The following is a 24304-nucleotide window of genomic DNA, read 5'->3' as shown; positions in this document are numbered from 1 at the left end:
TGAAAATGTTCTCCATGGTTCGTGCGAGTTAAACGCAGAAAAGAAATTCCTTGTCAGAATTCCACACGGGTCATGCAGCTTTGATGGCGGAATGTTTGGTATGCATCTATTAATACACGAACAACAGGTATAAACACACCGTTCATATATTATATGTGTTCAGACAACAAAAGCCAACGACAAGACATATGTTGTACGTACGAAAAGAATACTTATAAATCCTCATCAGAGTAAACAGATGCAAATTGATGTGTATTTTGGGATCTCTGTTTTATTTTTGTAACACCCCTACACTAAATGGCAGAATGGTTTCTCCCACCGTGGCAGCGTCTGTCCTGCGCAGCGCTGACTGCAAATCAATGAAGCCAGTCAAACAAACGGGGCTGGGCAATCGAAGTTGGGACAATTTACGGAGGTTTCTGTGGCAGGATAGACGACGACAATAAGGATATGTATACAGATAATATGTATAGAGTTCTATTTTTGTGTCCTTCAGCGGAGTAAGGAGGATATCCATGCCCAATAATTCTCTACTTATTACAAGGAGTTTTATGTATTTATCTAGACAATTGTAGCTTTACTGGAAGAAAAAAACTACCCTCCCCGTTCGAATTGAGGATGATTTTTGCTAATTCTGGAAACCCACTCAGGACTCCGTATCGCAAACAGGTAAACACGCTCAAATCTACCAGCCTTCAGACATAATACGGCTTACAAAGCTGATAGAAGTCGCTAAAAAGCTATATCTGACAGCAGCGCGCAGCCTAAATAAACTTATAGTCGACGCTCAAACAGAAAGAAAACTTATTTTGGTTTCGGCTACTTATGTAACGTTAATTTGAAACGGCAGTGTTGTGTTCCTGTGTGTGATGAAGCGTTCAGATAGGCCACTATGCATACTGAGAATACCTGCTGGCCTGCCGGAGAGATACAGGCCTATAACCCCAGTGGATGCTGTATTTAATAGGAGCAAAAAATGTCTTCTCCATGTTTTGGATTACAAATAAAGTGCACGCGAGCTAGGCAGTGAACACCACTTCACAGAAACTCGACCGAACAGATGTTTGAGATTTCCATAGTGTAGTATTCTTGCTTAGTTTGGACCAGTGAACATTGATCGACTTCTATTTGGTCATTTTCAGTTATTTTAAACCAAATGTCACCTTTTTCAAATGTAACTCATACACCCCATTTCGCTTGCAAATTAGTTTTCCAGAATAATAGTATGGGATGTTCCTTCACGATGTTCTTCTTCTTAAAAACTCCCTTTCGCCAAAAGATTTGAATAAGCATATTTACTTTGAAGTGCTCATGCTGTTATCCTGTGGCTCGAGCTCCATTGGGCGAGGCCTGTTACTGGAAGCTCTGCGTATTTCCAGTTCGGATATGACAGGCTCTGCTGGTCTGGGGCTGGCTGATAAGATGCCGTCCTCTCCCCATCACAGTCTCTCACAGTCCAGCTGCGTGTATGAAAACAACATTTTCTTCCAGGCCTCCAGAAAAGGGAAGTTGCACTCACCTGAAGCCCAGACTGAACATGTAGCTCAGGGCTCTGGGACAAACGTTCTTTAAAAGACTGACTTGTCTTGTGTGCTGCTGGTTCTCATGTTATGAACTATTGCATTATTGTAGCAGTACAAGTTTAATATGATACATCATGGATGTTTTTTCCAGACCTAAAACCCCTTGACCCATTGATTTTCCACATTTAGTTTGTGTTTATTTTTCATATGTCCTGCCCAATACAGTTCAGGTTGTTACTGTTTTTGTTGTAGTTGCTTACATAAAGATGTTTGTATGGAAGACAACGTTTTTTAAAATCTCCATAGCATCTAAAAGGAAATAGCTGCAGCTTAAAAAAATAAAATAAGGTCCTGTTAATAATTCAGCATTTACTATTTAAGAATCCCTTTTTTGTTGATTGAGACCGAACTAGTATGATGACACATGCCACCTTTACTTTGGCACCAGGTCTTTTTGAAATAAGATGTTGGTGCCAAACTGAGGTTTATTCAGCGTAAGTTTGGAGCCTGACTAGTCTAGGAAAATCTATTTGCAGTCTTGCCACAGTTATATTGTTTGTAAATGAGTGCTTGTCATGAGAGCAACTGTGACATATTTCACATTACAGTAGTGCAGTATGTTGATAAGGTTTTTCTTTCATTTTCCAAGAAATGCTAAATCTTGTGTGACTACTCTTCCTTTGTCACCTATTCATGTAGCAACAGTAGCTACATTATTGCATTTGGCTTTATGGCGATTACTGAAGGGCAGAACTATTTTGTTTGCACCATATTCTGAAAGCAAGCTCATTATTTGAACTTTGTGACACAGACCAATTCTTAAGAGAGCAGATAACTGGTTGTTGTGGTGGAAGAAATGAGGACTTGGTAAACAGTAAGTCAGACTTATTTCACGGGGAAGGCATGTGAGGCTGTTGACTAGTCGGTCACAGGAGAAGATCCTCTCGTCCTGACTTGGGTTGCTCAATCCTGTCACCACTTCATGCTTGGGATTCCATCAGCTTCCTCTCAGCTTGTGGTTCCTCAGAGAGGGGGTTGTGTGGGGGGACAGGGGAGTAATCAGTGTTGGAGAGTAAAGAAGACAAATCCCTGAAGGGGAGAGCTACGACATCTGTGTCTTGTAAAGACTTTAAAAAAAAAACGAAAATCACAGTGCCAGTTGATGACTGAGTATTATATAATCTCAGAGCAAAACTATAGATATAGTAAAAATATATATAAAACTATATATTCATTTTTCTTCGATGAATACCAGCATTCATTCAAACCATTCTGAGCATATTTATAAAGCTGCTCATAAGTGCGAGTGCAAAGGTTAAGAAGCTACAAGCCCCTGTGGACCCTGATTGTGCTGACTGCGAAGGTGGGATGGAGATTGTTCCGCAGATATGGATCACTGCTCTGTCAAAAAGTAATCCTCACACTGGACAGAAACCAACGTGGTACTAATGACTAATATGTGACTATATCTGCCTGACTTGGTGAGGGAACACAACAGGCCTTTATTGGTTTGTCTGTATACGTGAAATCATGCACAGAGAGACGTCTAATCATGTTTATCTGCTTCATATCTCCCGCATTTTCCAGACCCAAGAGCCAGCTTTTATCAGCTCTAAAAAGCTCTAAAAACCCACTGTGTGCTGCTCGCTCAGCACCAATCAGCAGACAGACAAAGTTATTAGCCAGTTGGTGAACATACTGGAGCCTTTTGCAGCGTACTAATTTCCCTCAGGAGTTGGTGGAGAGCAATACAGAGCTAAAAGAGAGGGCGTGTTGGTATTCCATTCAACAGATTGCCAGAAACGCAACTGTAAATGGATGCTAATGTTTCTCTGTATGTGCCGAATGTGTAATATATAAGCAACTGTTTGTAATATCAACTTTTTAAGGGGAAAATATGTCAATATTGTATATTCAGCTTGTAACTGCTGCCCCAATGTGGCCGCAAAATGTGTTATTGCAGGTTTTAAGAGTAGCTTAACTTCCCCATAACAAGCTTATTTCTGCTGACCTCCACTGGTTCACCTTCTCCCCTTGCTGCAGTAATGTACAAGTGTACTCCAGGGTCTCTCAGTATACTGACGACACTCGACCACACCCATTAGGGATGCTGGTTGTGGGTGGAGCCGAATCATTCATGTAGACCTGAGAACTTTGAGCCATGACTACGAACAATAGTATTTCATTACCACCCATTCTGAAGTTGAATTCAACCTCGTTTTTTCGGTGTATTCCAGCCACTTGTTGCCCCGTCGTCACACCCCATGGCTCCACCCAGCCCGAGCAACCACAGCAGCAGCAGTAGCACTGCGGGCTGGGACCAGCTCAGCAAAACCAACCTCTACATCCGAGCTCTGTCCCCTTCAACCACAGACCATGACCTGGTCAAGCTCTGTCAGCCGTGAGTACCACACTTCCTCTCATCATTATCTGCTATTGATCAGCCATTGACTTTTTGGCCTACTTAGTTTCAGAGTTTTAGAGAGCAGTTAGAATTAGCAGTGTCAGTCATTTGTTTGACACACATTTATTAAAGTACAAATAAGGTGTAAACATGTAAAAGGTGAGATGTAAATATGCATATTTTATGAGTAAAGTTGCACACTTATTTTATTAAAACATTAGAAAATAGTTTTGACTTTGTTGTAGCTTATAGTAATACCTTCTTCCTTTCTAATGAGCTGACTTTGAATGACAAATTGAGCCATAGGTTAGTTTAAATATCTTCCAAGAAATAATTTAAGATTGTATCATCTTTTTATGAAGAATAGAGTAGTTTTAGACCATCCAGAGTGATGAGACGCCTGAGAAACCAAACCAGGCCAAAGTGTACATCATGAGCATGTGTGGCAAAGTAGCAGAGGTTCCATATATCATGTGTGTGTGTGTGTGGATAAAGGAGAGATATTGTCATCATTGGGCTCTTCCACAGTTCTCTTTGTGCGCTGAATGACTTATATTTGCTAAGCAGAGAGACTACTTTGGTGCCTCCTAGGATTTTATTGGCTTTTATTTATTGTGGCTCTGTCTTCAAAGCTGCAAAGTCATTCATTGTATCTTTAGAAATGTATCACATATTGAAAGTGGCCTCAGCAGTTATTCTTCTTTATTTTATTATATTGAAAATTGCTATCATCAAAATGCTTTACTTTAAATGATGTACTGATCCTCAAATGGGAGAACTTTAGATTGAAGTACAACCTAAATGCCATTGTATATTTTTACTTTTTTAATGTAAAGAAATATTTCTGACTTCAAATGTGAGCTAAATATTGGATGTGCTGATAATCACTTCCTATGTACATTTTGAAGGTTGTGCAAGAGCAAACATGCTAAAGGCACAAATTATTTGAGATTTGAGTTCAGATGAAGAAAAGGTCATAAATTCATGCAATTAGACCCATTTTACCATTTATCCTAACCCCTGGCTAAATTACCCTTCTGGTTAACTGCAGAGTACATCGTGGCATTTATCACGGTCACCGTAGATTATAGAGGTCATTTTTAACATGATACCTATGGGCTGAATGAATCCACTGTAGTTGGCCAAATGGAAAACACACATTGAAGGAAATATATTTGAAGAGAAGCCTATGCACAGTACATCACTCCCAATTTTGAAAATGCTCTTCTGAACTGTGCAGATTGAAAACAACACAAATATACTATACAGTATATTTCATATAGTGGTTCACTTTAAAAAGGACTGTTTAACTTGGCACTCACATGGTGGGGATTTTCAGCACCACATGGCAACCACTTCCTGTTTCTCATATTTTTACAGTGATGTCATAGTTTGTTGCTCAACCCTCCTCCCTCTCTGCTTGTTTTATGACTGGCTCAGTCTGGTATAATAATCCAGCTAACAATGCCTCGCCTTCTTGCTCCTCCCTTCTAGGTATGGTAAAATTGTATCAACAAAGGCCATCCTGGACAAGACGACAAACAAATGTAAAGGTGTGTGAAGCTGTTTTTCTCTTTCCAGCACTGCCCTCTTTAAGCTGTCCTCCGATTACGTATTCATCACGGAATTTACCTGCAGGATTTTCACACCTCAAGAGAGAATCTAATTCCAGAATGTTCTAAAACATTGGTAGACATCCAATGTGTCAAAACATTCATTCAACAGCTATGCAGTTGTGTCAGATGATCCGGCCAAGTCAGGAAACAGACAGCCAGGCTGCCTCAGGCTGCCTCCCAGCTGATGTTATTTTAAGCCTCAGCCCTGTCTGTCGGTTTGTCACTGCTTTGGGTGCTTCCTGGGAAGAAGTGGCCGACTCCTCCTCTTTCTGCTGAGTGACCGTGTTGGGCGTGGTCCATTTCTTGTAGACTCACTGAGTCTCCCTCGTGCTGATGGATTAAGAGAATGTTGTCACTCTCTTCTGGATTATACAGAAGCAAGTTCATTGGTGGCTCTCAGTGAAAAGGGACACTGTCAAAGACCGTGACTGAATTTTGACAGGGCAGTGTTGTCACGAATCAAACAGACTTGTTGCGCATTTACCAGAAATGATAAACGCAACATTTGACCGTTTCTTCTTCTTTCTTTGTTTTAATGGCACATTACAACCGGATGGAGTAATAGGGACAACATTTGAGCGAATGTCCCCCGCCAAAGTATTTGCCGGCTTGTTCGCTCACCTGACAACTCTATTGAAACTGAATAAGAAATAACTTTATTTTACTTTTCCTTGCTTGTGTTTGTGCTCCCTGTTTCACGCGAGGTGGAAAATACGCCACCGTCTCTGTCGCCATTTTAATAGTGCGGTGTTCACCGTAGCAAACGCAACCACTGCAGCTTCCTAAGCTGCCCTTTTTACAAGTTTGGTGGTCCCTCCCTTTCAGCTTCGTAGTTTAGATGACAACCATTAAGGGTGAGGAGTGTCCAGCCTTCCACACACAACTTTATGACTCGTATGAGTACACCGTCTGGGTGCATTTGGCCATACGTGTCAGTGTGAACTCACTTATGTACTCAAATAGCAAGTGTTAGTATGCAAGAACGCAAGTTGAGACACTGCACAAGACAAGGATTCACTTTGAACTTTGAGTACCAATGTGACTCAGCTGAAAGCGCCCTGACATATTCAGCTGCAGTAGAGGTTAGGAGCCATAGGGTCACCCTGTTTGTACCCCCCAGAACAAAGAGCTGACCTGAGCCATGAACGTCACACTGGTATCTGCTTTCACAGCGCTTTTCTACCTCTCCTTACACACACACACGCACACACACATGCGTGTGCGCTTAAATGCTATGTAAACACAGTTAAAGATACCAATATAATGCAAAGGTACATGCATACATACACATTGTAAATGCACATAGTGAGCCACAGTATGTAAAGCTTTGTTAGCAACATGTTATACCTACTAATGAACCCACAACCCATCACCATCCACCACGTAGAGGCATAAGTTAGCCCACGCAACACTGAGGCTCACTCGTTTATTTGTGATTGCTGTATAGAACATTGTCCTAACTCTGCTGCTTGTCTCCTCAGGGTATGGCTTTGTGGACTTTGACAGCCCTGGCGCTGCTCAGAAAGCTGTGGCTGCCCTGAAGACCACTGGTGTCCAAGCTCAGATGGCAAAGGTGAGGATTCATTGCAGTCTAATCCTGATATCACGCTCGTACACGTCACCTAGTAACCCTGTTTCTCTTCCATCTGTCTGGCGAGGAAACCTAAACCTAATCGTCGTGATATTAGAGCGCAGGACTAGAATCCTTGACTGCAGAGTGTATGCTCCCCAGGCCTTGGTCTGTACTCGGTAGTGACTCTGAGAGTTGATTCATGAAGCATGATATCAGTAAATATACAGTTTGTGTCTATGGAGGGGAAATTAGATTTCAGGTACAATTTAGCAGCAGCTTAACTGAAGGACATTTTCAGAAGCAATGGGACAAATGTGCACAAGGTTGTTGAAGTTTGAATGTCTCAGTTTGTGTGTAAATAGTGAAAGTGTCTGTTTGATATATAATGACCTGCCAGGTCACAATGCCAGTTACTTATTTGTTTTGACACAACAACTGTAGTGTTCTATTGAGACATTAGCTGTACCATTATAACAGCATGCTGTTTTTCATGCTGCCCTCTGCATGGTGCTCCGTCTTTCTCATTTGTCTCATTCACTCCTCCATCAGTCAGTGTGGCTGACAGTGGGATGATGTACCAGAGACATTATCCACCATGTGGACATGTTTAGTGAGCGGAGGCTAGCTAGTCTTTCTGTCTCCTCCAAAGCACCCGTACACATACATTCCATTTCCCTGAAAGATAATGTTACTTAAACCTTGCAAAAATGAACTTGCAGCAAATGAGGCTGCATGCTGAAAATATGTAAAAAACATTGTCAGAGACTGCAGGAAATACAAAAAGAAAATCTTCTTCTTCTGGACAAATCAGAGTTACAGTAGATTCTCATGTTAAAGAAATAGATCAAACTATTGCATTAAAGGTGTCCAATGTGTTGTGGACAGACCGTCATTAACACACTACAGATCCAGCTTTAGGAGATTTTTAGATAATAAAGTCGGACTGTATTACTTTACTACACTCTCTGACATCAAAAAAGGAAGTAAATAATTGTATGTGTTGTTATGGTAACAGGAACCAGTCAGGGGAAATTAGTTCCTATACGACACTAGGCAAGAAGCCTTTGCCTCATTTCCCTGTCTGGGGATCTGTAGAGCTTCTTGACATGCCTCTGTGCACCCATTTTACTTTTTTAATTAAAATAGAGCAGCTCCAAGGGGCATGCTGAAGTTTAATCTTTGTATTGTGGAAGGTAAATGCCATTATAAAGTGTGAGCCTTTCTCTCCAGCTTTATTATATTATTCACTATTGCTGAAGCTTGTTTGGGCTTAATGGACTCTCTGACAAAGGTCCCTTTTCCTGTTTTTATCTGCCTTGGCACCCTTAATGGACTTTCTCTCATTATTATTTCAAAGGCAGTTGGTGGGAAGTGGCCAGATAAGAGTTTCCCTTCTTTTTACCATATGTTATTCCAATGCATGTCTTGTAATACTTGATTATGTGCTTCCCTTTCTCTGTATGTATGTATGTATATAAGGGATTCACCTAATGCACATGTGTAGAAGAAGTTACTAGTGTAGTCAACATTGTATATCATGGAATTCTTTTAGATGTTTTTATCAAGCTGCGTGACTTGCATTAATAGATGAATAGCATTGTTTAATATTGTTTCTTGTGACCGGAAAGTCACAGTCCAATCTCTGGATCAGCAGGCTAAATGTGGGCAGAGGAAGTGAAAGAGTAGCACTCCCTCTTTGCCACACTTGTTAGCGCCCTTGAGAAAGACACTCAAATTCCCAATTGCTTCAGCGGAGCTGCTGAGTGCCCAACAGGCGGTAGTGGGCACTTACCGGGTGGGAATGTTGGGTATTTTGTTCCTAAACAAGAAGCAGACAGTCTAACCTAATACATCCGGGTTAAATAAAGGTAAAAGTATATACTTGAAAGTCAAAGAGTAGCCCCCCTCCATCAGCCACATCCATCTTCATCAGCTCTTCTTCACCAAATGTGCGTTAGTCACAGTTAAGGACTGATTGATGGGTGGTGACCTATTCAAAACACAGACAGATGTCTTATCTCACTGCCATGTTGTTTTCCCTCCTTTTGTCATGCATACTCTTGGGTAGGAGTATGACTGACGGTCTCCTGCTCTCTTTTGCTTTCACTCCATCATCCCATCTCTCCTTCCATTTGTGTTCAGGACAAACTCCTTTGATTGGAGTCCTTCCCTGTGTTTTGTTGAATATTTGTTCACCATTTTGTTTGAAGAGTTGACTTTACTGCCAGTGTACTACGTTTAGTAAATCAACCTGTCCCTGTAGCTGACTCTGAATAACACAACGCTGATGAATATTTATGGTGGGAGGCCGCTACCCAGGGACTTGTTTCCGTGTCTTCTGTTTCTGCTGATGCTATTAAAATACAGAAAGAAATCAGCTGATGTGAGCCTCAAGCCACTGTGGGCCGCATGCAAATGTCTTTTCATCACTGCTCACACTGACCCTTTACTACCTAAAACCCCCAACAGAGACCGACGGAAAGAAGCAGAAACATGTTAACCCCATTACTAATATCCCTTTTAGAAGTCTATTAAACGTTTAGCCATTTCCAGGGATACATGATATGGAATTGTAAGGAAACTCCCTCCTCTGTTCCTCTTTGTTACTAAAGCCAGTGGGAATATGAGACCACAAAGGAATGTTTTTGTGTATTCCAGGTGTGTTTCCTATAGTGTAATTACATTACCTCTGGCTTCTTCTTTCCCCTTTTTTCCCTGTCCAGCAACAAGAACAAGACCCAACAAACTTGTACATCTCCAACTTGCCTATGTCTATGGATGAGCAGGAACTGGAGAACATGTTAAAGCACTTTGGCCAGGTCATATCCACTCGCGTCTTGAGGGACTCCAGTGGCGGCAGCAGAGGAGTAGGCTTTGCAAGGTCAGAGCCTTGTATTATTTGTTGTCAATGACTCCTGGTCCTGAAACAATGTTAAGAGATTGTTTTTTCTTTTTACTGGTGCCACATATAGCATTTTAAATATGTCAAATATGACACAATGGTATGATTTAAACAAAATATAGAGACCCCTTTACTGCAGTAAAGAGAAACATCACCACTGTGCGACCAGTGACATGCGGTGGTGGTGTGGGGGCTAGCAATGGCCTTTTGTGTGGAGTTTTTTACGTTCTTCTCATGGCAGTGTGGGTTCCCTCCGGGTTCTCCGGCTTCCTCCCACAGTCCAAAGACATGCAGCTGATTTGAGCGTGAATGGATGGATGTCTGTCTGTATATAGTATGTCAGCCCTATAAGATACTGGTAACCTGTCCAGGGTGTACCCTGCCTTTGCCCAATTTCAGCTGGGACCTGCACAGGATAAGTGGTTAGATAATGGATGGATGTACCAGTGAAATGGAAGGATTGTCAGGGAAGGGAGACAAGTGGCAATATCCCCTTTACAACATGAGACAACAAAGATGAGGGGAAATGTGGCTTTCAAGATACAATACTGTTAACGACACCAAGGGATCGGTAATACCAACTACCAATGATAAAGTGACGTTTAAAAATGTCCAATTGTATAAAAAGATTTCAAACACATTGGGGTTTGCTCATTTCTCAGTATAAAGTTCCCCATGCAGTTCAATGTAGAATAGGTTTGATTTCTAAAAAAATAATACCTCAGTACACATAGCTATGTTGATGAGAAAAAGGCAGAGAGAACTGTTCATGTATGGACAAATGGAAACGGCGTATAAGAAATGGTTTTATAATGACTGGGTGATTTAATTATAGTAGCAATGTTTGCTTCCAGCTTCCGTACTTGCACAACCTGACGTTTGATGGAAATACCTGGCCAGGGTCATAATTTACATATATCATAATGCATCATAGGAAAGTTTGTGTGAGTGGGTGTGCGCTAATAGATCTATGTGGTCAAATGATGGAGACAACACAAGTTTTATTACAACAAATGTACTCTTTGGGCTTGCAACCTTTGATATTGAACCACCTCTTCTACACAGACAGGAATAAATCAGTTCACTAATTTAGTTATGCCCTGTGTGTCTTTTATAACTTCAGGATGGAGTCAACTGAGAAATGTGATGCAGTCATTTCTCACTTCAATGGGAAGTTTATTAAGACACCTGCAGGTGTTCCAGGTAAGACTTCCAGTATAATGATCTTATCATTAGGAAGCATGTCAAATATCCTAGTTTAACCGCCATACCATTACATAATATGTGAAAGAAAATAACTGGATTTATCTTATAATGGCTCTAATGTATACAGTGTTAATGGGCAGGATGAAGTGGTCAGCCAAAAGATTCTTGCCTCCAGCTGGAGTCAGCGAGTCTGCTGCTCATATACTCTCGGCCCTAAGGGGAAGAGCACAGACAAAGAAAACGTGAGAGGGAGCTGCTCTGTGTGGCCTCCGCTCCCTCTCTAAGCTTTTTAATTGGATTATTAGACTGAAATAGTCTCTGCTGGCCTTGCCTCCTTTAGGAAGGGGAGGGGATTACAGATTCACAGCTGCCAAGTTGGATGTCTGCATTCCCAGGCTGGCTAGTAAATGTGCACTTCCAGGCTTCAGGGAGGGAATGACTGTATAGCAAGCAATAACAGACAGCAACGTGTGTGTAATAATGTTTAAGGCAAACCTTTTTGATTTATTCTCTCGCCACTTATCTTTCTTTAGCACCATCTGAACCTTTGCTGTGCAAGTTTGCCGATGGTGGACAGAAAAAGCGACTAAGTCACAATAAATTTGGCCTGATTGGTCGTGGTTGGGGAAGGGACGGCGACAACAGACTGGTAAGTGGTGCTGGGAACCAATCTATAAATATAAAGGACACATTTCCGGTGAATCTTAAATGTTGAATGATACACAACAGAGTAAAACAAATGTTGATGAAAAAAAGCAGAGGCACTTTAGATTGACATTATTGTTTAGTGTTGCTACATGGATCATTTTAGTAGCTACTGATTCTTATTGTGTTGTAATCAAGGTTATGCTCCTTGCTGTTTATTATGAAGTATTTTGTAGTCAAGGGTGCCCTTTTTCAGGTGTGAGCACAATAGATAGACAACGTACGTCATAAGATGATGTTGGTGTTGGTATTGCGTGCTTCTGTTTAGTTGCCAAACCTGTGACTTCTTTTGTTTCCAGGCTGGAATGACACTCACATATGACCCCAGTGCAGCTGCTATGCAAAATGGGTAAGCTACAACCACAGATTAGATCGCTCTGTCGTGGTCAGTATAAAATGTAATGTACTTAACTTACTTTGTTATTTGATTGAATTCCACTTTATTCTGTGTCCTCAGATTTTTTCCACCCGCATACAGTATTTCAAACAGGATGATCGCTCAAACATCCATGTCTCCTTACATGTCGCCGCTTTCAACATACCAGGTTTGAGTCCCTCCCTTCAATGACAGATCTGTAGCTTTTAATACTGTAATGCAAAAAAAGACAAAACATTGCATTCATCAGTTTACATGCAGTGACTCAGCTCATGTGTGTCTTCGTGATTCAGAGACTTGTCCTCTGGGGTTTTTGAGGTGTGGATTAAATATGTGACAAAGGCCACAGTGGCCTTTCATGCTTGTTGGCGTGCCAGTCACAGTAGCATGTGATCTCTGGAAAAGGCAGCTGTTCAATGTCAGTGTGTTTACAGAGTGTGTTTGTGTGGTGTTCCAGGTGCAGAACCCATCCTGGGTGTCCCATCAACCCTACATCATGCAGCACCCAGTAAGAACAGAATCTCTCAATCTTCTCATCGTCACAACTTTATTTTCCCTTTTCTATTTAATCCAAACATTTCCCTCTGTTTGTTGTAACAGAATAGAAAACAAATTCTGTAAACAGACAGACACAGTATGGGAGAGTAGTAGTTACACATAAGGTAACACTGATCCTCGAGGATTTACAGTACTAAAGTGTTTGTATAGGAATGTAAAAACGACTGCTTTGGAGAGGCTATGTGAAGCAGTGTATTTGATGACAGATGCCGAATATTTTTTTATCACAGATGGGTTTGAACTAAGAGAGAAGACTCCTTTCGTGCTTTGAAAATGAGCCAGCATAGATGAGAAAAACACTGCTAGATGCATCAGGCCAGCCAAGATGCTCATAGACAACTTGTTCAGCTTGTTACATCTCACCTTCTGGTGTGGGCATTAGATGTGAAGCCTGAGATTACTGTTACTCTTTGCCTGAAATCTAATCATGCAACAATAAAACATGTGTGCATATACATCCCAGATATTCTGCATACTTTTTGTGACATTCTATCTTCTTTAAGCTATATGTTTTTGAAGAGTATCTCGGTATAACAAGAATATTCTCTAAGTGACTTTGTGTGCTTTACAAAAGCTGCATACATTCCTCTCATCTGGGCACACTTTTCTTCCAGGGTACTGTGATATCGCCCTCTATGGACCCATCTATGTCACTACAGCCTACTTCCATGATGGCTCCTCTTGCGCAGCAGATGAGTCATCTCTCTCTGGGCAGTGCTGGAACGGTGAGTGAACTCTACATGGGATCAGAAATGAGTTCACGCATACTTATTTGAAAATAAGGGTGTTCCATTAAACTCATCTCATCTATCTCATTCATTGTGCAGTTCATGGCCGCCAACACAGCTATGCAAGGAGGATATATGCCACAGTATGCACACATGCAGACACCAAATGTTCCTGTCGAGGTGCGTGGATCAACATATGTGCAGCCCGATGTTTGTGTGCAAAGCATTATCAGGATTTAAAACAGCAGCTCATTGTTATTTTCCGTTCCAGGAAAATGGTGCACAGTCACAAGTGGATTCATCTGGAAATCATTCTCCATATTCCTACCAACAAACAAAGTAGTGCTGAGGTAACATTTGGACAACCGCTAAAACAATCATGTCTACAAATGCAACGGATGCTAAGGATCGTTTTCACTGTTTTGCACATGTTCTGCAAATGTTTAAGTGAGACTATTTTTGGTATCATTTTCATAGAGAATATCTGAGTTAATTCAGTTCAAATTATTCATATATATATATATATATATATATATATATATATATATATATATATATATATATATATATATATATATATATATATATATATATATATGAATAATAACACAAATTTGTAATTTGTGTGATTTGAAAAAGTTTTATTTTCATACTAGAAAACGTTTATTTTTTATCAAGGATTGCCACAGGATACAAGGATGAATCATGTGACTAGTTGTTCAAAGTGCATGATAGTAAATGTCTTTTTAATATTTCCAGATTTTTTTTTTTATTCTGAGGACTTTTTTTCAGCCAAACATTTTGAAAATTATGTTTTTGTGCTTGCTGTGTGAGTTTTGCTATGGTGAAGTGTTACTTGTTGTTTTCTTGTTAAGTGATTTATCTTAGTACTTTAGATTGATCTTGCTGTCTATTTAACAGTAGTTGCACAGAACACCACAGAGAGCAACAATAAGCAAAACAATGGTGAGAGCTGTTGCCTTGGACATGAGCTATGTAGGACATGCTATTGCTTTTCCCCTCCAAACTGATATGGACATTTTAGGAAAACATTTTAAATGAAATGACTCCACATCTGATGATTTTATTGAAGGTAATATTTATTTAGCAAGAAAACCTTACATGTTTCTGGATGTTGGAATGTGTTCCCTTTTGAATCTTGCCTTTTTGATTACTTGGTATTGTAGATTAGCTGATATTGAAATTAATGGGGTGGGGAATGAGAGGGCAAACTTACTTTGTTTATTGGTTGTGTTTTTTTTTGTCTTTTTGGGTGATGTTCATTGTTATTTTTATGGGGTGTGTCTTTTTCACTTCTAACTGAAAAGCTAACGAGAAAACTTAGACTTACGATTGTGCAAAAAAAACAACTCATCAAGGCCTTGTTATAGAATTTAGGCAAATTTCAGCGAGTTGGGGGGTTAAATGAGAGGAATATGTATATTGTATTGCACCTCGCTCTTTGACAGGAAACAAACAAACTAGGCACTTTCAAATGTAGTTTACTTCACCAAAGATTGTGCGCTAGTACCACTGAGGACATCCTGTGTCTCTTTAACCAGGATGCAAGTGACTCTGCAAACTAGATTGCAGTTTGGACAGTGTGCCTTTTTTGTACAGTTCCATTCAGTTCCATAAGTAATAGTACAGACACACACAAGCATACATGAAGCCCTGGATCCAACAAGAGATTAATTTAATACTTACTGAAAAATGGAAATGAGTATCAATTTGAAAAGATAGTGCTATAACTTAAAAATAAATAAGAAAAGTCTGATCATTTTTGATTAAAGCAGGCTTTTTGATTATGGTCCTCCAATAAGCCTGTGATTCGACCTGGTGGTCAGTCAAACCAGCTATCTACCTCAGAGTTTTCTTTCTCCTCTGTACTAGGTCGGGTTAGCAGGTCCAGCCCGCCCTTCCAGACCAAATGCCACGCTCTGGAGCTGGCCACTTAACAGCTATTTCCTCATAGGTTGTTTTGAATACTTTTAGATTTTCCTTTAGACCTATTTTTTAAATGATGTATTGTTGTAATCAGTATGGCGACAACATGTTTCTACTCATCTTCACACACTCGGTTTCATGGTTAAAAAAAAAAAAAAGCTGCTGCTTTTATGGCAATAGATTCCAGAGGCTGATTTTAACATGGTAAAGACCAACAATGTCAACAAAACGTAATAAACATGTGTTTTGCTTTGTCCGGGGTCTCGGCAAACGAGCAGCAGCATTTCCTCTGTAGTCAGCTTGGGTGGGAACCAACGTAAAGGGCCACTGTGATTATGCTTGAGATTTCTGTGTAACGCCTGAGACTGCAAATAATTCTGTCTTGTGAGGTCAATGCTGCTAGTGGCGTCCAAACCAAGTGCCATAGTATCTGGGTCAAGAGCTGCAGAGGTGCACCTAAGAAAAGTATCCACCATGTTGAACAGTCATTAAGTTATAAAAAAAAAGAGTTCTAATTTATGACAATTGTTGTACAGAAAGCTTGAGGAAATTTTCATAGAGATATATGAAAGTTTTTTGATTTTTATTTTTTTTATCTTGTGCCACACAATTGACAGTGGTAACATGGATGTACAGTTTAAGGAATCGTTCCTCTGTAATTTTGTTCTGTAGTGTTTGTTTAAGCCAAAGATGTTTGTTTGTTTGTTTTTCAGTAGAAGGTCGCCTAAGGTTTTTTCTTTTCATTTCTTTGGCATTTGTGAATAAACATTTTCGAAGTTTTCAACTTTTAATACATGGTACCTCTTGTCTTTATTGTTGAGGAGAGCTACTGTTCTTCGTCTTGAATCCCGATTACACCCGTTTTACATTTTATTGAGTATAGCAGGTCGCTAACCTTGGATTGATGATGCAATTATGTAAATGCATCATGTGAGTTATCGTCCAGTAAATGGTTGAACAATAAATTTGAACATGATGATGGTTGTTACTGGAGCTTGGCTGCAGCCTCAGAGGGCTGGAATCCAAGCACTGTCTCACATTTTGATTTATCTTTAATAAGGAATCTGGCCTTAAGCAACATTTTGAAAATATGCATGCTTTAATGAATTAACTTTCTTCAGACAGTTTGAAACATCTCATTATCTTCATTGCTATTTTTAAACATGGGACGAATTAAAAGATACTTGAGTGGTTTTCCATTGACAAGTTCAAAAACACAAAAATGGAAACATCTGTTCAGGTCCCCCATCAACGCAGGTGCTAACAGAGGTCAGTTCGCTGTCATTTTTCTTCCAGATAGCAGACTCATTAATGTGACATCTCCTACCTTACACATACATGAACCAATATTTCAGCGATTCACTCATTGAATTAATGAGACATTATCTCTTACGGCTGGCAAGAAATAGTCTGCCATGGACAAAAAAGTTACTGTGATGTCATTGCAAGATAATTTAATTAATGAAAAGATACAAACACTACACTTATTCCATAACAAATAGCTATCAGACAGTTTCAGTCCTCTATGCCATCAATTATAATAACTGATATTAAGCTCTGCCATGTATCAGTACTGATAAAGTAAATGTATTCTGCAATCTGTGCGAGATGTTATTCTCTAGCTCTGAGTTGGTTTACAGTATTTATGATATGTCCCGCCATAGGGTGAGGACCTGGTATGGATTATATAAACACTGTTGCACGGTATTGTTGACAACATACGTGGCCTGGACATGGTGAGTTAGGGGTATCAGGAAGTATGGTGTACGGTGGGTGGATGGGGGCGTCTGTGAGCAGGCCTTGCCGTGGCAGATGGGTCCCCACGGTATCCTGCAGGGTGTTGAGCCACCCTACGGGAAGCCACCAGCTCCAGACGAGGAGCAAAACTCACGCTCCAGCTGTCTGTGTGTGTGTGTGTGTGTGCCACCTGCGCTTACAAGCAACCCCCTCTCCCCCTGAACAACAAGCGCCTTCCCCTGAAACTCTCTGCTGTCCCCTCCGTCCTCACCTGCTCCGACAGGAAGCACCCTACAGCCACACCCATTTGAATCTGCCGTGAAGGAAGAGGGGACTGCTTCTTCCTATACACTGATGTCCTAAAAAGTATTTACAAACCATATTGATTGGTTATTCAGGCAGTGTTGTCTTATTGTAACCCTATTTATTGCACCTGACTGATTACAAATGTTCCATTCTTCAGGTCATATATACAGTATATGTTTTGTAGTAATAAAGTATGTTTAGGACAACAACAGACAATTACTAGTGACTTTCTGGACAATATTTTTCAATGAAGCATTTTGTTGACTTAGAAATCGTTAAATATGTCTATCAAGCTGAGAGTCCAAGTTGACTTTTTCTTAATGTCTTCAACAAACAGTCCATAACCCAAAGATATTTAGTTAATGTATGGTCTAAATGTGTTTCTTTCCTCATTTATGAAGTGCTCATGATGATGTTGTGTCAAACCCCACTAGTTTTTGCTCTGTGCCGACAATATAGACTCACTAACATAATACATTTGAAGTGAAATGTTTCATTATATGCAGCACATTTATGTGTATATTTGAACAAATTAATACAGGATACGCTTCTTGTGATGCATCCTCTTGTTTTGTAATTGAGGGTTGAAAAAACAACCACTGACAAATATTAAAACAAGAACAATTACAACATCATTATAAATGTACAAAATGTAACATTCATTTCAAATACATTTTGAAGCAAATTTAGAACCTCAAACACATTACAACTATGAGTATGAGATGGGCATTTAAAAAAAATACTTGTGAATAACTGGTAGAAGGTGGAATCGAGTGTACAATGTCATCATAATATCAGCACATACTTAAGCACAGCATCGGACACGTGATAACAATAACCAGTTTACAGAGAACATTGGGTGTGTTACGAACAGCTTGTATAAAACAATGCAAATCTAGACAATTCAGTCAGACGAACACTGTATGCACAGCACCACCTAGAGGTTTCTGTGTGCAACGTATTTTATGCTTGTTTTTTTTATACATAATACCATACGAACACAACGGCTGAATTACCAGGACGCTTATAATTTCCTTTAAATTGTCCGCGCGCTCGAGGTTTGTATTTTAAAATACAATACAATAATAGTACAAATTGCTCAGTTTTGTGTTGTTGCTGCCAATTATGTTAAAGTAATACAACAACAGGTATAACCACTAACTTGTAAACCAAAGAAGGTGAAAATAATGCAGATTGGCAGGTTTACACCGCGTGTATTAGTGAAGCGATGAGGCCGCTGCACTGCGTGTGTGTTTGTGTGGGTGAGTGTGTGTACGTGTGTGTGTGTGTGTGTGTGTGTGTGTGGGTGGGATCTCGCTCACGTTGCTGCTGCAGACAGTCGGGCAACAGTCAGAAAACTAGTTTGATGCTACATGATCATTCGTTCTGGCTGTCATGGAGTCACTGAAGTCAAATGCCCGTTCGCTGTCATTAGTAGGCGGTGTGTTTGTGCTGTGTGTTCAGCTGCAGTTGGCTTTGTCGGGAGGTAAGAGTTGAAATCTCTAATCTAATTTTCTCCGCAGGCAAAGCGGTGGCTGTACCTTCTGAATGTAGCATTGCGCAGGCCTGTTACAGTCAGTGTAGCCCTTTGCGCTTGTTTTTGTTTCCGTCGACATGTTTGCCTCCAGGAGGTAGACGTGTAACGTTTTAACCCGTAAACGTATCGCTGTTCGCTAACCAATTCCCCTGAATGTCGACGTTGCATAATATTATGGCAACGTTACTTTTCAACCAACGTTAAAGCGTCCACGGAACTAAGTTTAAAGTTGTGCGCGAGCCTACGTTGCGAAACACAAATGTAAAACCCGTGTTTTCCCTTTGAGACGCGGGTGTTCCGCAGAACAGCATTCCTCTTGGCTAAAATATAACGGGAACGTCATGTGGAGCAATGCCACTGACGAAGTTTATGATCAACTTAATTAAACACTGCTACAAAGACGGAGACCATGAGACGTCTTGGATAACATTTGTGAGATAATGTGCGTTATTCTAGCAGCTCGAGACCGACGACAACAAGTGCAACTGTCTGTAAAAGGCTCGACACCACCCGCACTGATTTAGAGGAACAGTGGTCACAAGGTGCTTTCGACTGCACAGACACGTACTGGAACAATATTACAGTTGTACTGTAATATGTTACAGTACAACTGTACATTTATAAATGCATTTTTTATTAGGGTTAGAATGGTAACAATCCAACCAGACATGATGCAGCAGTACTGGAGCATCTTAAAATGGGGGTTTGGATAGTTGTTGGTTTGTTAAGTCACATATTTCATTGTTAAATCTCCTACACAGATGCACTCAGCTAAAAATACTTCCAAAGTGGTCAGGTGTCAACTCTTTCCTTCCCCGGGTTGTCCCGTGCTTTCCCCCTCAGACTGCCCTGCAGATGGACGCACCTGGGTGCCGTTTGGAGACGGCTGTTACCACTTTATCCACGGAGAAGAAGACAAAATCAAAAGCTACACTTTTGAGAGAGCAAAAACCCTCTGCCAAGGATTTGGTACTTTTTTATTTTCAAATATCTTTAAAAATATCTTATTCTCAGTGTGTGTGGTTTGGTTGTCATACATTGCTCTGCTTGTTTCCAGAGCTTTTGACCATCCAGAGCGCTGAGGAGAATGCCTTTGTGATTAAATATAGCCCCGTGGTGTGGAAAAACAATATCAACATTTGGCTGGGAATGTATTATGACACAAACAGTAAGTACCATGTGACCGGAGAACTGTGAAAACCTGCTGGATAACCAAGACAAAATGTGATTTTTTTATATAACAATGAAAAAGGACAAATTACAACTTTTATTTATTTGGAGATGACTATGTGGAAAACCAACACTGAATCTTTAAGGGTTTCGTTTCAGGTAATAATTATAAAGTGTTCTTTCTCAAAGCTTAAAGAGTAAAGATAATCTCAGATTTTTTTTGTCTGCTGGTTCTATTCTCTATGTTGTGCCAGATTCTTTTGAAAGGTTGTATGACCACATCAACCTCATCCCTGTCTTTAAATCCAGGCACAACTTCAGGAAATCCTGTTATTTGAAGGCACCGTGTGGGGGATGCTAAGCTACCAGAAACTCTCAATCACATTTCAATGAATGTAAATCCTGAGGAGGGAAACATGCATTATTTTGTGTTGGAACACAGTTCAGTGTAGTTTGTGAGGGCTGGAGGAAAAGCCGGAGGCAAATCAAAAGGTTCACATCCCCTGTGGTAGCAGCTGTATTGTACTGATCGGTGTTTGTTGACAGGCGACAACATGAAGTGGTTTGGCGAGCAACCAGTAGGATTCAGTAACTGGGAGAACAGCTCTTCTCCAGCAGACCTTGTGCCCTTGGATACATGTGTGGCTATGCACTGCAACACGGGAAAGTGGGAAAATGTCAGCTGCCTGGATCAGACCGAGAATGGAGTGGTCTGTGAGACAGATCAGAGTAAGAATTAACAGTCACAAAGATGTTAGCTAATGTGACTAATATGGTTGGGATTGTGTTCCACTTGCCTCACAATGCTTTTTTTCTTCTTTTTTTCTTCAGAGGCAGAGGAAGTCAAGCCGAGTAAGTCGACCTTTGAGCTGTTTTTGCCGTTTCTTTACTTATTCCTCAGTGAATTTGTGTTTTTGTAGTCGTGACCTTCCTTGCATTGTTACTTGTTCCCCTCCAGAATCGAGCGCACTGCTGTCCGGCCTGGTCATTCTCAGCGTGGTGGCTATCATGGGAGTCTCCGTAGTTATTTGGTGCGTGCACCAGAAGCACAATCCTGGCTCCAGTATCCTCACGGCATTTGAGTACCACCCTCCGTTCCGAGTTCTGGACACAGACCGCTCCTGCCTGGTGGAGGCTGAGGAGACTGACAGCGTGCCGTAGGAGAACGCCGTCTCTCTTCCAGGAAGCATCTGTCTCTCCTCACTGGGTGGGTGTTCATGCACAGTCCAAGTCCACTCTAAAAAAAATCAGTTACCGAAGTAATTTGGGGTTAACACATGTCAATGTCAAGACTAATGTAGTGTGATTGTATGAAAGCTGACACCCGGCTTACTTTTAATACTAACGTCTCACTGTGGCACATAAACATCTTACTGCTTTTGCCATCTGCACGAGCAAAGAATCACCTGTACATTTTTCAGATTTGTGCATCAGCAGCCTGGTCTATGTGTCATGTGTAACAGCATTATTATCAGGCACTGCACATTTCTCGAATAAATTTTTTCTCTTGCATGTGAAAAGTAACTTGCTGTTGCTCATTGAAAAGAGTGAGGGATCAAATAAAGAGCAAAGCTTTTATAAATGTTCAGTAATTTAGCTTTGCATTGCCACAAACTTGGGGTCCAACAAGAGAGAGATTGCTGCATCAATTTAACAATTGATGCAGCAAAGACACCCTGATGTTTAGTGCCTCGTATGCTTTGAGCTCCTAAAATGTTGGGTTCTACATATCCCATGATGCAACCAATCTCATGTTCCCGTTAGACCCTGACTGCTTTGTAATGTTCATGTCTTTCAAACCAGTAGAGTGTCCCCTTTTGGAGTAGTATTCAAAGAAATGGCAGGCTATTAAGGGCACATCCATGTAAATAGCTCAATCGGAAGATAAACCCAGCTACAGTTTGAGAAATCGCCTCGTTATTCCACACATGTAAATGTTTGCGAGTGAGGCAGATTTGCACAACGCTTAAAGCAGATCGTTTTCCAGGTGAAATATATATTTTAAATAAAAAGCCGTCCTGAATTAATACTGCCAGAAAAGGTCCTGGCTAACTTCCTCGCATTCAGTCCCGGGCTTTGATTTCTATTGTGACACGGTGTGAGACCAACCAGAATATAGCCAGTAAAGCCAAGGTTTGTCAACAAGCATAACACTGATGAAACCATCTTCATTCATTCTAGAATATGTTCTTGGTGGCCGTTATGAAAACAGTCTCCTTTCACAGATCTTCTGTCCTCTATGTACTCTTTACCTTGTCAAAAGATATGCATTTATGTGTTTTCTTGCTGCCCCATTAAGTCCAATCTTAATATTAATATTATTATTATGTTTTCTTTTGAGGAGAGTGATCTTGATTTTGGTGTTGGGAATAATGGGTCCTTCTGTGACATTAAAGACAATCAATATTTGGCTATGTGATGGGTATAGTGAAAAATGAAGCCAAGAGACTTTCTTGTGTAAAATACCCCTTTTGATATTGATGTACACTTTTACATGTATGCTTTACACAGCATGAATGCTATTGTGCAATATTTGAGATTAACTGTGCAGGATCCGAGCCCCTGTGTGTTTTTCCTAATAAAGTATGTTTAACTATAAGAAGGGCTTGTTGTAGCTTTTCTTGAATTGATCTGCGTCAGAAAATTATATTATAACAGAAAGCATTTGGAGTAATATGTTACAAGTAAAATGTCGCCTTCAAGCCTTGGGTGTCAAAAATACGCAGGTTGAGAAAAAAGAAGTACCCTACATTAGACATCCTACGTGTATAGAATATTTCTGCTCAATATATATGTTGTGCATAATTGAGGAGGAGAAGAAGGATGAATCGGGACACCAAAATTGGGGATAGAGTCTAATTGGTTCCGAAAGGATATCTAAATCATTGTCATCTGAGAATTGCCACTCCCTTCAAATGTCCAGTGGCTCTGTTGACATCTCAGCGTGAGCCGGGATGGAACACAGCTGAGAGAAGCGCTTTTCTTTTTTTTCTCTTTTTTTTATGTTCTCAGTCATCTAATTTTAGACTTCCAAGAAGTCAGTCATCTAACGTGTTGTCTTTAAATCTCCGCTGTGTATGTCTCTTTTTTTGAGTGCTTTCTATCAATCTTTTTAACATCTAGTTATAAACTATCAAAGGCATTTGTGGACCAACATTTCTTGATGTAGCACACTACTAGAGAACCATAACAATAACCTTTTCCTCCAAGCAGGTAATTTCTAGATTTGGCCACAAGGTGGGACAGTGACTCACATTTCTGTCAAGTCACTTCCCTGACATTGCTAGGAGAAATTTTCTTCAACTAGTTAATGAGGTCCGAAAACATGAACGATAATCAGTTTGATGGTTGTGCGAGTATTTGTTGTCGACCAATAATCTATAGGAACACTGATTTGTAAAAATGGCATACCTGTCTAGAGGAAACAAATACCATGTAATAGTAGATGAGGTACCAAAGATCCAATGTAAAGTTATAGAAAGCTTATCTTGTCTTAAAGCTGAGGTGAAAGTCCTTGATGATTAAACAAGTAATATGTCTCACTGTGGTGGCCAATAATTAACATGTGAGGTAAGATGAAGGTCCAAACAGCGGAATGGGACTGAGCTAGAGAAGAGCGTGCTGCAGTGTGCTCATGCAATATGTTCTAAACTGTTGCTTCTCTCAGGGTATAGTTAAAGCATTCCTCTTCCAATCACCAAACAGTAAGTGAGTAAACAGAGCTTAAAAGCTCATTTCCCTCATTCAAATATGAACAAAAGCCCAACCACTAAAAACCAAAACACAACCCGCTATCAGTCTGGAAGTGATTGACAGGTCTTGATATAATGATGACGAGACAACAATATTTATCTGTAAGGATTATTAGTATGTATTACTCTGTTAAACATTTGTGTACTGTATATTAATATGACTCTGTAAACTGAATATTTGTCAAAGTCAAATAGATGTATAATCAAAAACATGGGTTGAAAAACCCATTAAACTATGTGAATTCAATAGATTCATTACTCTAA

The 24304-nt window shown here is 40.3% G+C and overlaps 2 protein-coding genes across 2 annotated transcripts; both read left to right on the top strand.

The window, feature by feature from the left end:
• Positions 1 to 618: 618 nt before the first annotated feature.
• Positions 619 to 14009, top strand: rbms1b (RNA binding motif, single stranded interacting protein 1b; the record flags this gene model as incomplete). The annotated part of the gene is made up of 13 exons (XM_079231190.1): positions 619 to 669; positions 3761 to 3924; positions 5422 to 5480; positions 7025 to 7116; positions 9840 to 9997; positions 11142 to 11221; positions 11758 to 11873; positions 12229 to 12278; positions 12387 to 12474; positions 12763 to 12813; positions 13478 to 13588; positions 13691 to 13771; positions 13863 to 14009. The coding sequence occupies 13 exons, from the start codon at positions 619 to 621 to the stop codon at positions 13932 to 13934; spliced, it is 1173 nt and encodes a 390-aa protein (XP_079087316.1). The 3' UTR covers positions 13935 to 14009.
• A 4916-nt stretch (positions 14010 to 18925) lies between these two features.
• cd302 (CD302 molecule) lies at positions 18926 to 22881 on the top strand. The gene is made up of 6 exons (XM_079231333.1): positions 18926 to 19067; positions 19962 to 20087; positions 20176 to 20286; positions 20835 to 21017; positions 21120 to 21140; positions 21247 to 22881. The coding sequence occupies exons 1-6, from the start codon at positions 18977 to 18979 to the stop codon at positions 21447 to 21449; spliced, it is 735 nt and encodes a 244-aa protein (XP_079087459.1). The 5' UTR covers positions 18926 to 18976; the 3' UTR covers positions 21450 to 22881.
• The last annotated feature ends 1423 nt before the right edge of the window (positions 22882 to 24304 follow it).

This window comes from Taurulus bubalis (assembly GCF_910589615.1).
Source record: "Taurulus bubalis genome assembly, chromosome: 15".
Taxonomy (NCBI): Eukaryota; Metazoa; Chordata; class Actinopteri; order Perciformes; family Cottidae; genus Taurulus; species Taurulus bubalis.
Note: the sequence above shows the minus strand (reverse complement) of the source record. Positions and strands in the feature narration are given on the sequence as shown.